The sequence below is a fragment of the Labrus mixtus genome, chromosome 11 (genome assembly GCF_963584025.1).
Source record: "Labrus mixtus chromosome 11, fLabMix1.1, whole genome shotgun sequence".
Lineage (NCBI taxonomy): Eukaryota > Metazoa > Chordata > Actinopteri > Labriformes > Labridae > Labrus > Labrus mixtus.
Window position 1 is genome coordinate 24,477,898 of NC_083622.1, and position 13,765 is coordinate 24,491,662.

Genomic DNA, 13,765 nt, shown 5'->3' on the forward strand with positions numbered 1-13,765 from the left:
TCTTCTGAGATTTCAATAGATTCATTACTTCCAAAATTTTTTTTGGGCTAATCAGTCACTCCCTGCTAAGTGCTAAGGCTAGCTAACTCAGTAGAATGCCAAATGGAGCAGCAAGAAATTCTTGACCCCAAGAATCAAAATCCAAACCAAATCGTGAGACACCCAAAGATTTCCAGTCACAGCTTTTATACTTATCACTTTTCATCCTTGAATGTCTTTTAACTGCTGTCCGACATTATCTTGCCACCTATTTCTTTGATCACACTGTCAACTTCTTCTTTGGCCAATTTACTTCTGTTCTTGTTGCCCTCTGTGAGTCAAATTGCTGTGGAAATCTGTTTAGAGCACCACACTTTATCAAACTTAAAATATAAATATTTTGAAAATATTCATTAATAGCATCACGTGTCAGGGTAAAACCCCTATGAAGTATATTTCATTGCTAATGCACCCTTTTGCACATAACTGATGTTCTTATATTATTAATTAGTAAAGTCATAAACAATACATTTCAACAACAACAAAAACTGTCAGAAAAGTTGTTGACTATTTTGCCTCACGGGGGAAAAGGAATGCAGGATTACTGGGTGAAAGTGACTTGTTTATTTGACCCATCAGTTTCCCTACAATGGTTCTAGAGGGGTACCAACAGTCTCATGATGTGATTTGTTGAGCCACAGACCAAGCTGCCATATATGACAACACAGGAGAGAGAACAGGCAGGAAGAAAAATCTCATATTTCTTTAGTTATGGGAAATAGTTGTTGAGTCTGAAGGCCTGCACCACATTGTAGTTATAGATTGAACATTAAAGCACAGTGCCAGTCCAGAGCTGTATACCCCTTTTTCTGCTGTGCTTAGGGGTTATATCCAGGTCGAGGGGTTGCGGTAGGAGCAAAGTGTTATTTTTACTGTAAGCCACACTGTAACAACAATATGAGAAACCCGATGAAAGCCGAGCTCACCACAGTCCCCAGGCCCCCTGCCAGCTCAGGCTGAAGGTCACAGAACTGGAGTAGAGTAGACACTGCTAGAAGTGGCTTTGCATCTGAGGGAGGGTAGAAAGACTGTTTGTGTGTGAGTAGAAGATAGCAAAATAAATAAATGGAAAGGTTATAGGAGAAGGAAAGGCAAAGACACGGAGCAAGAGGCAGAACCACAGAGAGAAAGAGCTCAAAGTTGTTTATCTTCTCTCTGCTGTTGTATCGGGGCAACAGGCACTTGATGTTATTCTAGACTGGGTCGTCACACAAGAGACGAGACAAATAACCTGTTTGTTACCATATAGACCATGCTAAACATATACATGTAACACACAACATGGGCAAAAGCAGCCTGATGTCTCTTTGTAGGGGGCTAAGCAGAAATAGCGCACAACATGGGATCTTCATGTGACAGATGATGATGATGATGATGAGAGTGTAAGCAGATGAAAATAAGCCACGCCCATGAACAAAAGCAGTCCAACAAGCAGACATTATGCACACAAGTATTGACCCTGAAAATAATGTGACAACTGATTATAGATCAGGGTTCACAGCAGTGCAACCCAGACTTTTATATTTGTATTGGTAAATCATTTTTAATTCCATGTAATACATCTTTTTACTTCAGAGTGATTTCACATTTTGCTTTTGTCTATTATATACAATCACAATAAATCGGTTTCACGGAATAAATGTTGAATGGAGTGACATCTTTGCAATGTATTGTAAATGCTAATTGTTGGAGTTGTTTATGGAAAAATCTCAAGAATCCCATTTTCAGATCAATATGAAACTGTGACTCATGGCTTTAGTCAATTTAACTTGTTTGTTTCCGACTGTCAAGTATTTTTACATTTCAGCTCAAAGAGCTTCTGTTGGTGTCAAACCACCAGTCAACTCGGATGTGTGCGGGAAAATCTACAGGCAATGTCTTGTCCCAGAAAGCTGGCGTATTTGGTTTTCTACCACATCTGTCAAACAAAGTTGGTTATAAAAAGTTGAAGTTCAAAACACAAAAAGTTTAACCACACCACAAAACAGAAGAGCTCTCTATTTTCCCCTCACTTCAAACACCCAACTATAAACTCTCTGCCATCGGCGGTAGACAGTCATGGCTCGAAAGTTTCCTGGAAAACACCGGTGTTTCTTTTCTCACAATGGGATATCAACTTTGTAATGTGCAGACTGTCGCCTGTCGCCTTGCTTCTATCCTGGTTTCTGCAAATTTTTACCCAAAAAGCAGAGAAAGTGGCACATCATTCTCTCTGGTGGAGCGCTATTCTTGGAAAACTGCAAAGGGTGTGTCAATCACACTGCTCCACAGTGAAACACTACTCAGAACACACATGCACACACACACAAACACCATGTTACACTGAAAAAAAGAAGCATGAAATGTGTGAAAAGACATGCAGACTTACAAAGGGCAGAGTCATGCCTATATACATTAAGATAATGCACACACAAACGAATGACTAAATACATCTCCTATAGTCCTCCATCTTTAAGACACTTATAAAAGCTCTGCACATTTGATCCATTCCAGTCCGTGCCAAACTGGGCCAACCAGACTGTACAGTTTGACAAATGCCTCCCAATTGTCTCTTTTCACTGAAACTCATAGAGCAGTTCACATCCTGGGCTGTGACCCAGAACTGAAGAATAAAAGAGCCATCTGAGATCCATCATAATCACATGCTCTGTAAATCCTGGAACATAGCAGACCCTAAATTCTTAAACAGCATACATTTATACAGCTGCGATTACAAATAGATAATAATACAGAATCCATTTGTTGCATCTGCACTGTGAAATATCGCAGAAAGTTCTGGGTGTATATAAGTGGTATGAAATGCATTTCATTGTGACTGCTGCTCTAAATCTTTGGGTCTTCACACAGTTTATCTTTAGTAGCAGGTTTGCATGTTGTCAGGTTGGCGCTGAGGCATTCAGCGCCACAGTCAGGGACATTGGGCCGTATTTTTTCTTCAGTATTAAGTAGCAGCCCTGCTATGTTCTGCTGTACTACACACACAGACTAGCTTGTAATTGCTCTGAGTTTGAGGTTATGAGGTTATGAGCCAGAGGATTGGCATCACGCTGCTTGCCAGGCTGCGCAGATGCACCATGTACTGTCTAGCCTGTGGTCAAAAGGATTGGAAATGAAAGGATTGGCACAGTGCACTGAGGCCGCCTTTTCTGTGGAAAGACGACACACATATGCAGTTGTGTTCATTTTCTGACTTATGAGATGCTTTTACTGTAGGTGAAGAAAGTTGTTGTGTTTATCTCTGCGCATGCTGCAATTTTGGTCAACTTTTTTTCCATTCTGATCTCAACTTAGCACATTCATTACTTCTCAATAAATTCCTTTAGAAACAGGTCTGCAACCCAGTGTGCTTCCTAAAGTGTGTAGGATGTTTTCAGTCTCTGGCGTGAGAAATTGGGCACAAGGCACAAACACAAACAGGTCTGTAGTGGTGGATTCAGATCAGCATGCGAGTGTTTCCAGCCAGGGGAGTTAGGATGGCTGAAAGAAAATGGATTGGCACACTTTGTGTGTGTTGTCCTGTTGCACTCTCTCTGCTGAACAGCCTATGTGAATTTAAGGATTTAGGACAGAATCCTCTCGGAGAGACAAGAAGACGAGAAGAGTTGAGCAGGGTAAATCTGTGTCGCTGCCTTTTTTTTTTTTTTTTTTTGGCCCTCCGTCTGTGTGCTTTTCTAAACTCACACTGAGCAACAGGAGAGAGAATGCTGTGTAATCACTGCTGGAGCTGCAAGTGAAATATTTTCACAGGGACTCTGGAGTCAGGCTTTGCAGAAACACAGACTGAGAAATGATTTTTAAATGAAGCATGAAACTGTCCAGTCTGATGTAAAGGCTCGGTTATTCTGAAAGCTACAATTATGCGTCTTCACCTTTTGTATTCTGTGGTTTTGTGAATATTGCAGCAAAACCAAAAGGGACTTGCTGAAGTTAGACCTCAGTGAAAACAAGTTGCCACCATAACTGAGCAGGAAAAAAATGTGCAAAACACTGGACAGACTATAATTATTTTACACAAGCATAACAAATATTGACTGTACATTTACTGGCAAACTTTTTTGGGATACTGAACTGTCATTGCAACTTTATTCATGAAAAAAGAGTTTCAAAAAGATGAAAAATAAGTTTGACAACAGCTCAATAATCTCCATTTATATTAGCAATGCAAAGTAAACACTTTCATTTAAAGATACATATCTGACACATAAGGTTAATTATTATGTATCATACATAGACTTTAATTTTCTCTATTTTATATACAGTATATGCACAAGATGTCTCCATTGTTAAATCTGCAGAGAGAAACATGCACACATTAATGCAAATATTGTGTGTGTGTGTGTGTGTGTGTTATGCATGTGTGTCATAGATAAAGATGACCCATACTGCTCCTGTCTTAATGATCCTCTGTCATGTGTGCAGCTGACATCCTTTCTTGAAGTCATCACCTTTTTCCTCTTCTTACTTTGTAGATAAACAATGACAAATATTTCATAATGAGCCTTAGTTTAAAAAAAGAAAAAGAAAAGCTTTCTACCTTCATGGTGAGAAGCTTATTTCTTGGACCAACACGATGCATTTCGCCTCATTTTACCGAGCCCTGAGTGCAGGCTGCCAGTAAAATGGATTGCTCTCATTATGAGTGTGTTATGAACAAGCAGCCTGTGATTGAAAAGCTTTATTTCATGCTCGGCAGACTTGTAAATGAGGGGTTGTGTGAAGTGAAGAGAGGAGATTGTTGTGTGTGTGCCTGTGTGTTCTGCTGCGTGCGTGTGTGTAGCAGGAGGCAATGATGGGATTTCATGAATCACAGTGTGTATAGAGTAATTCTTTATTTCCAAGGGATATTGTATGGGGTTACTGCTGCATGTAAACATGACTAAAATAAGGATAGGGAGTGTAGGTTTACGCCCGTGATTCACAAATAACGGGCCATCATGTAGTAAAAAAAAAAAAACTTCCTCTTCAGCTGTTAATGTTCAGCTGCTCTCTTTTTTTGTGATCATATATAGGCAATAGACAATTGGGCATGCAATTAGGCAGGGCTTGATTGAGGAAATTGGGATTAGACCTGTCGAATAAGACACACCTTTACATGATCCCTGTGACCTTTTAATAAGCATATTTATTAATCCACCAAATGACAAAGATGAGAGGGACAACTGTAAATGCCTTAGACAAAGTCTTAGCCTGATGTTTTAAATTTTTGGCCACCATTGATCTACATAACTCACTGCTACTGCTACAGCCTCACTCTCCTACTGCTAAGGATGTCTCCAGTCACTTCCCTGTCACACACCTGCTCCTCCGCCTCTCTACATCGCAGTGCCTCACACCTCTCCTCCCTTCACCTGTTGCTGCCTGACAGTGGTTTTTATTTTTAAAGGCCGCAAAGTGCGTCGGCCCATCGAGAAAATGTCTGGCTGGTATGCCTTCAATCAGCCCTTTATGATTTGTGATATTGTTAAGATTCCCCATTATTTAGTCGTATTTCAACATGCAGAGATTTGTATTATCCTGCTAGATGTTTATCCTTAGATACAAAGGAGGTAGAATTGATGAATAATCCTTTTCTAACCATAGACTGAAGAAAACATGGACATTGTCTCAGTGACATCACCGAAGGGGAGATTTGAGGCCCAACTATAGTGGTCGCCATATTGAAAATGCTGACTTAAAGTAACCTTTGATCAACCAAGTAACAAGCAAAGAAGCAGGACTGAGGCTGTCTTTTAACTTCCTGGCAAACAACTATTACTTGCCAGCTTGCAATTATATCAGTCGAGCCCCTAATTATGAAAAACTCATATCCTTTATTAAATCAAACGGCTGAGTTAGATAGATTGGCTGTAAACAGTTTTCTTCTTGCTGTTAAAATGGGCATTTTAACATCCAGCCATCCAGTTTTTTTCCCCCTTTTAACACCAGAGGTTGCCGCTTGGTTCTAACTGCATAAAAAGTTTTTTGACTTTTTGGCCAATATTTTTTTCTATTCCTTAATTAAATACACAGATTTAATCCCATCCATATCCATATGATCATCCAAATTTCAATCTATGAAATCCAGTTGTGCTTCTTGCACGGGAGCCACATCTGTTGTTAGCTTGCTGTGTAGCTTTCCACATAAACCCCAAAGTGCACGCATGTCCAGCTTTCTGCCAGACTTGGTTAAATGTGGTATTTAAAAAGGTGACCAACTGCAGTTTTAGCAGAGCTGCAGCACAGAGGTCAGAGCTGGCTGTGAGCCAGTGCCAGTGTTTTACATAAAGCACCACAGTGAGGAATGAGTCTGGGCACACTTCACAGGAAACACACAAAAACATGTGCTCACACTCAAAGTGCCAGAAAAGTATTTTTTTGCTTTCTGCTCAGGCCCCTGAATCTCTGATGCGACGCACACATACACACACTGATTCAATCTTTTGAAGACACAGAATGAGAGTCTACGTCTTTGTTTTCTGTTTTTAAACTACTGCCAGTGTTTCTGTGTGTGAGATAAAGACAGTGGAGGGTTGGATGAGAAGCAGGTGCAGCAGGTTACAGTATAAAGATACAGTCAGCATAGAGGGAAATCTTTAAACTATGAGTGTAGATTGCAAAGGACTCAGCTATTTTTCTTCTCTCGATCCTCTTACCAGCTGTGGAAAGATAATGAAACCATTATTGCGACCTCAGTCCCATCTCACCTCAGCTGGTTGTGACATTTTCCGTGAGTCAGGTTTGGTCCAGTGCGGCCACTTCCCACAGTGAGCTAATGGGCTGTCATCCAGGCCTGACTGCTGCTCCTAACTCCCTCAGACCGCGGACAGAATCGATATTACAGGAGCCATTAGGACCTGTAGGAGTTATTTAGTTCTCTCTTTCTGTAGTCTCCTCCTCTGTCTGTATCATTATATCCATCTCACTGTACTCTTCAGTTTCATCTGAATCAGTATCAGCCTCTGCTTCTCTGTTCTGTCATTCCCATCAGGCACTTTGTCTTCGTGCCTGTCTATTTTGGTCTGCGTTTGCCTTTGATCCATGTATCTTTTTTCTATCTGTCCATCCAATCATGTAGCTTTCTACATTTCTCTCTTTGTTTTTGCTTTGAAATTCAATGACCTGAAAGGAGCATTGTTTTTCTCCATGCTTGAATCAAGCTGTTGGCTGATCATATTCCAGTTATTAAGGCAATTACTTTACTTGATACATGAAAAACTGTATGATTATGTATGAGGAATAAGATGAAATGAAATTAAAGTGTTTTTTTAATTTCCTACCATAGAAATGTAGCTACTTCAATAACCTGTCCTGTGATTTTCTTAATAATTGGCTTGTTAGCCAATAATCTTATCCTAGAATCATCAACCAGCTAACTAACTGCTTTTCAAACAGAGTCCTCAGTTATAATCCAAACATATTTAATAATGCATGAAGAGAGCCACACCTGTTGAGAGTACCAGACTCCATGCTGTGATTGACCTCTGGGCAGCTGTTTGATGTCCATGCTCACGTTGATTATCACAGTCTTCACAGATTCAGCGCCACGATCAACATTCAATCGTTTCTTGAAATGAAAGGAGAAATCTGAACGGCTGCAGATCATTTCCCTCTTTTGAACAGACGTTTGTGAATGACGCTTTGGCAGGAAAGTCTCAAAAACCCTCCACAGAAATGCTAATGCACACAAACACATGACCATCAGTTTGAAGGTGCAAGTTCAGCAGATGTATAGATTGTAAGATGAAATCATCATTTCTACATTCTTTCAACTGAACTGAGTACAGAATAAAATATCAGGCTTATTTCCCCTGATTTATTTGATTATGTTACATTTGATGCCACTGATGAGAGCTTTAAAAGAGACATTTGGTATTCACGTGGGGGGTCATCATCGACTAAAGGAAAGGTTTTTATCTATTCTAGATCAGTGTGTATCAGATAATGGATCTGAGTTTAATAAAATATAAGATATATTAAGGTCAGTAATCTGTAATCTGTTATTATACAGCAGAGGTTATAGCTTCAAATTCCTAATATTTAGTGTGTCAATGTGAGAGCGATGACTCACAGCTACAATGAGGGATGTTTGATGACATCACTGAGTGCGTCGGCAGAGGCGCTGCTGCCCCCACCACCACCACCACCACCACCTCCTCTCTCACATGCACTCACACTCAGTGATCAATCAAAGCTGTCAATACCATGGCAAATGTGTAGAGCTTTCCGATATAGATTATTCTGCTTCCCAGTGCAGCCTGCAGTCTTTCATTGTGGCAGTCATTGAGAATTCATCACGTCCACATTAGAATATATTAAATGAAAGCCTTTTTACAGGTATCATCAGATGTGTCAGTACGTGGACACATAATGTGAAGAGGATCATTTGCCTTGGTATTTGACTATAATGACACATTTTTACGGCTGATTCAGTTGTCTTCATGACTGACTGCTCTGACACACCAAAGAGATAAAAGTCAGTTGGTGTGAGTGTGTGTGCGGATGTGTGTGTATGCTGAATAGCTCCATCTTGCTTCTTGGTACCAACCAATATGAACCATCTGTTGAGGAGTGCGAGGGAAAAGCTTTGGCATTTGAAGACCCTACAATAACAGAACAGGCAGGACCAACATAGTCCTACCAGGGTTAACACTTATATCATCATAACAATATATTAACTAGTCGTTATTAACAAAATGGATCACCCTGTCATCAGAATTTAAAACAATGATTCAATATTTGAAAAATGAAAAAAACACTGAAATTGTATGTTATTGGGGTTGCATACGTCATGTACAGTCAATCACCCATTTAAAGATTTGTTTTGGGGCTTTTTGTGCCTTTATTGAAGAGATAGGACAGTGGATATAGTAGGAAATCATGGAGATAGAGAGTAGGGAATTACATGTGTGAAAGGAGACACAGGTTGATTTGATTGGCCGCCCACTTGGAGGAGGAGGCGTGCGCACTAACCACTATTTAACCGGCGCCCCTTCTCTTTTGTTCTTTAATTCACTTATTTAATTAACATTTATAGAGCTGAATAGGGTGGTATAATCAAAGCTCTATGTCCATGCCAGAGAGACTGCATGTAGAGATGGACGTCCCTTCTCTTCATCCCCCTATGTACAAACATTTAGCCAAAATACCCCTGTGTTATTTTTTTTACATACTTACCTCTTAAAACTAAGCTTTTGAGAAAAAATGAACACCGGAGCTAGAAACGCAGGAACTAAACTGAAAGAAACTTTAATTTTGATTTTATAGATCTGCATGTCCCATCTGTTAACATGGAGCTGGACGAGCTTACTCTATGACCTCTACTGCAGAAAGTCAGTCAGGGGAGCTCCAAATGGTTTTGGCTTTACTTTTGGGGAGCTGTCATGTTGTCAATCGTTTTTTTTACAGTCTATGGTCCATGCTTGCAGTATTTTCACGGTGCCCTTTATCACGTACGTAATAGACAGTCGTTCATCATGTTTACAGTTTCTCACATAGGCTCCATACAGTGCTACTGTTTGACATGCTAGACTGAGGTAATCTGGATTACATCAAACAGTGTGCTGAGTCGGTCAAATTGAAGCATTATCAGCAAACTCAGACAAAGCCGGAGCATACCCGGTATATATGGCTTGCCACTTTAGTGTGAAATATACAAACAAAGATTGGTGTTCATTTTTTTTAAAGATCCTCCTGCTGTGCTGACATCTCTGTTTGTCTCTGTGTTTCAGGGTTTCATCGCAATGAGGACATGAAGGCCATCGATGTGCTTCCCATCCTCAAGGAGAAAGTCGCCTTCCTCTCAGGTCAGTTATGTACCGTATTAATATCACTGTTTGGCATGTATCCCTAAATGAATGTGTTATTGTTGTCACTAATGAAAACTTCCATTAAACTACTTTTTTTTTTCAATTAAAAGAAAGAGACAAAAACAAAATATGTACAGTACGTTAGCTGTGATGTTGAGCAGCCTTTTCAAATGGGATTGTGTTCAATAGGAGAAAATGCTGTGACAACACAAGGTCTCATCTTTCAAGTGAATAAAATATTTTTCAGAAACGGTTTTTAAACAAAAAACACTCAGGAATGTAGTCAATTTTTTTAACAAGCACATATCAGCCTTGATCCTAAACAAGGATGTTGAAATATCACTCTACTTCCCGTGTTTGACTGAGCTTTTATATTCTGATATTGCTGCAGAGTCCTTGCGTTGGAGTGTGTTTTGCATCAACTACATATTGTACTGTTTGCACGCTGATGCAAGATGCAACCTTAGAAGAAGAGACAAACCCACTTTATTTAACGCCATTTAAAAACATGGCAGCTTGGGTATAATTATTAATATTTTCCATTTAAGCTTCATTTGCAGTGATATATTAGGTTGGTTAATGTGACACACTTATCTCCATAAACTGTTCTCCCACTTTAACTATTAACCAAAGGGGCAATGTCATAATTATAATCAAGTTAGAGAGTGTTTTTCTCTTTTCATTAATAATTAGTGTTTTTGGTTCCAGCATCCTGACTGAAAGGCTTTTATTAGCCTCATCATTGTGAGACAAGTTTGCGCTCTGATGCTTCAGTATGACTCAGTATAGTCCTGACTATCTGCAGACACATTCACAGATGGTACCAACACATATCAGCTGCAGATATCAGAGAACTACTGTATGTACTTGACATCTTTTTGGGTTTATTGTATTCTGCAGGTTATATGGTCTTTAACGTTAAGCTGTGTTCAGTGAAGCCGAGCTGCAGTATTTGAGCTTGATCATCATGGGAAGTAAGTTTCATTAAATGACTCTTTTGTTGTCTGGTTTCTACCCAAAGGTGGCAGAGACAGACGCGGAGGTCCCGTTCTCACCTTTCCAGCACGGAGCAACCACGACAGAATACGACCCGAAGACCTGCGCCGGCTCATAGCTTACCTGGCCACTATTCCCAGGTTGGAAATCTTCTTACATACTCAGGGTTTCATGAAAGAATCCTTACTTTTTTTATCAGACTTTGAACTTGCACATGGGCTGACTTAAGGAACCTATTCTTGATCCTAGGTTAATTTGAAACAGATGCAGACAGACTGCCGCTCATGCAGTCACACTCACACACTTCTCATCACTTTCTCTGTGTCAGACTTTCCCACCTTGCTTGGATTTAAAAGGCTGAAGCATAACCTGAGGCTACAGAGAGCTGGGATGGTTTTATTTTGGATTCTCTGTGAAGATTCAACCCCCCCCCCCTTCTCTTTCTACCTTCTCATTTCCTTCTAACTTTCAGGAAATGCATCACCTCTTTTTGGGGGGTTTCTTTTAGCTCTCACTTCTCTCCCTATGTAATGTCTTGACATTCCCCCGTTTTTCCCTGTTTCCACCTTTGCATCGTTATTGTATATACTGCAGGAAACATGTTGCCACAGGATGCAGTTTTGTATTCTCTGTAGTTCTTTCTAGATAGTTGTGAAGTCTAGAAGCACCTTTCCTTCACATTTAACACTCCTCTCCGGGCGGTTCTGTATGGAGTCCGTTGTGATTAGTCAGAGGGAAGCATGCCCTTCTCTGTTCTGCTACTTCTGATCTCCCCTGTGCTCCATTTTTTCTATTGCTTTGCAGGCTTGGTGCTTTTAAGGTTTTTTTCCCCCCGCTGTAGAGTTTAGAGATTTGTCTTCAGGCAAGGGGCGGTCCAGATCAATTACTGCAGAAATTGGGTCCAGGTTTCTCCAGTGCTCCCTGAGGGTGTTCTTGTATGTCCAGGGCAAACTTACAAAATGCTCAACATCTGTGTATATTTCAGTCAGCAGTTGTCACTCTGATCTACATAGTTTGCAAGTACTTTTTTATGTCTGTGAACTGAAGCTTCTAATGAGAGGATGACCCCTGGAACAAAGTATTTTCTACATCTTTTCAAGATTTGGGAAACTAAAACAAATAGTGGTCAGAGTCTAGTCCAATCATGAAGCAGAAGAGTTGTAAGAACTGTGATGTTGCTGTCGTTCTTGGGCTTTCATCTTCTAGTTTTAAGTTAAACTTTTATTAGTGTTCAGTTTGAGATGCAGAAGAAGATGATTAAATATATTCATCAAGAGATTCCCCTTGCATTTTGTTGGATGTGTTTATTTCTCAAAAAGTAATGCAAGTCCATGAAAACATCCTAAGTATAAGATTTTGTTATTATTCATTCAACCTAATTAAAAAATGCCAAAGGGAAGAGATGTTGCCATAGGGATGACCGCCTTTAATGCTTTTCTTTGAATCTTGTCTAAGGTGTAAGCAGTAAAAGACAGGTTGTCTGCGCTGCATCAGGAGAAACTGTGTTGATAGGTTAAAAAGAGAGGAAATAGATCCTGTAGGGGAAACCAGATATCTGATCTTAGGCTGAAAAGGAACCATGTGTCACTAATTCAGTAGGAGGTCAGGTTCTTCTTCTCAGCCTGATTTCTATCTTACTTGTCTAAATATTTCTTCTGTCTTTGTTACATATCCCTCTCTCTCTCTCTCTCTCTCTCTCTCTCTCTCTCTCTCTCTCTTCCTCTCCCTCCCTCCGCTCTGCTCTGTTTTTCTCTTCCCATTTGGCTGCCGATCTGTTTTCAGAGTGAGGTCAGAGTGAGTTAGTGCAGCAGGGCCTGTGTGTCTGTTTCTGTCTCCTAGTTAGACACGTTCAGATTAAAGCCTTTAACACTGTGAAACAACCTTTTATGGACTCGTACAGCAGCATGACTCCCGGTAAGCAGCGGTGGAAATTTCAACACTTCAATGTTTTAACAATTTTTTCCCTCGTCAGATGCTCTGGAGGTTTGCATGGTCTTTGACTTTAAATCTTTTGGGCATCTGTTTCAGTTAAGACAGATCCTTTACAAAATGTACAATAAGTTTCTTTGATGTGTGTTTTGTCTATTTCTGTTGCTAAAGCAGCAACAATAATGTATGTAATATTTCCCTTTCTTGTCACTTGTTTATGATCTCCTCTGAGTTTCTGTAATGGTTCAATGTTAGCATGATGGAATCATTTAAAGCTTCTTTATATCCTTGTGTATAAATCTTCACTTTCTTGAAGGGTTGACCTCTTTTATTTGTGTCTTGTGCAGCGAGGAAGTCGCCCGACATGGCTTCACAGTCATCGTGGACATGCGTGGTTCTAAGTGGGACAGCATCAAGCCCTTGCTGAAGATCCTTCAGGAGTCTTTTCCTTCTTGTATCCACGTCGCCCTCATCATCAAGCCGGATAACTTCTGGCAGAAGCAAAGGACCAACTTTGGCAGCTCAAAGTTTGAATTTGAGGTAAGTGCCATGCTACATATGTGGATGACTTTTAAAAAACAGAAAATTAAACCTTTGATGCTGTGGATGTTGCACATGAACAAAAACTGAAAAAGCTCTGTTGCACAAATGGTTTCAGATTGCTTTATGGAGATATTGGTATTTGCTGGTGACATCAGTATAATTTAGGATTTGTTATAAGCTATTGGAGTTCTTCATAGTTGAGCATAGCTATCGGTGCTAATCTATCAGATCTAATTTGACTGCTGCTCTGTGACAGTGGCTCTGTTCTGTCCCGTGTGGGCATGTGGTGCTGGTATATTTAGTACTGACCCAGTTACTATGGAAACTGGGATATATGGGACATGGCAAAGCATCTCATCTCGACAGCAGTGAGTTGTGTTTGGACAAGCCAATTTTTTTGTTTTTGCATGATGTCAAACATGTAGTGAATGTGATCAGGAAAAACATCAAACATGAGGTCAATGGTTTGAGTC

The 13,765-nt window shown here is 40.1% G+C and overlaps 1 protein-coding gene across 4 annotated transcripts in view; it reads left to right on the top strand.

Annotated features, from left to right (window-relative positions):
- Nucleotides 1–13,765, top strand: part of triob (trio Rho guanine nucleotide exchange factor b) — a 102,745-nt gene that overhangs the window by 29,825 nt on the left and 59,155 nt on the right. For 3 of the 4 annotated variants that reach the window (XM_061051004.1, XM_061051002.1, XM_061051005.1), the window contains exons 3-5: nucleotides 9,747–9,821; nucleotides 10,846–10,960; nucleotides 13,097–13,289. In XM_061051004.1, coding sequence (XP_060906987.1) covers nucleotides 9,747–9,821; nucleotides 10,846–10,960; nucleotides 13,097–13,289 — 383 coding nt within the window. Of the gene's footprint in view, nucleotides 1–9,746; nucleotides 9,822–10,845; nucleotides 10,961–12,596; nucleotides 12,735–13,096; nucleotides 13,290–13,765 lie in introns of those variants that run through there. The other variant, XM_061051003.1, reaches the window with a different exon arrangement.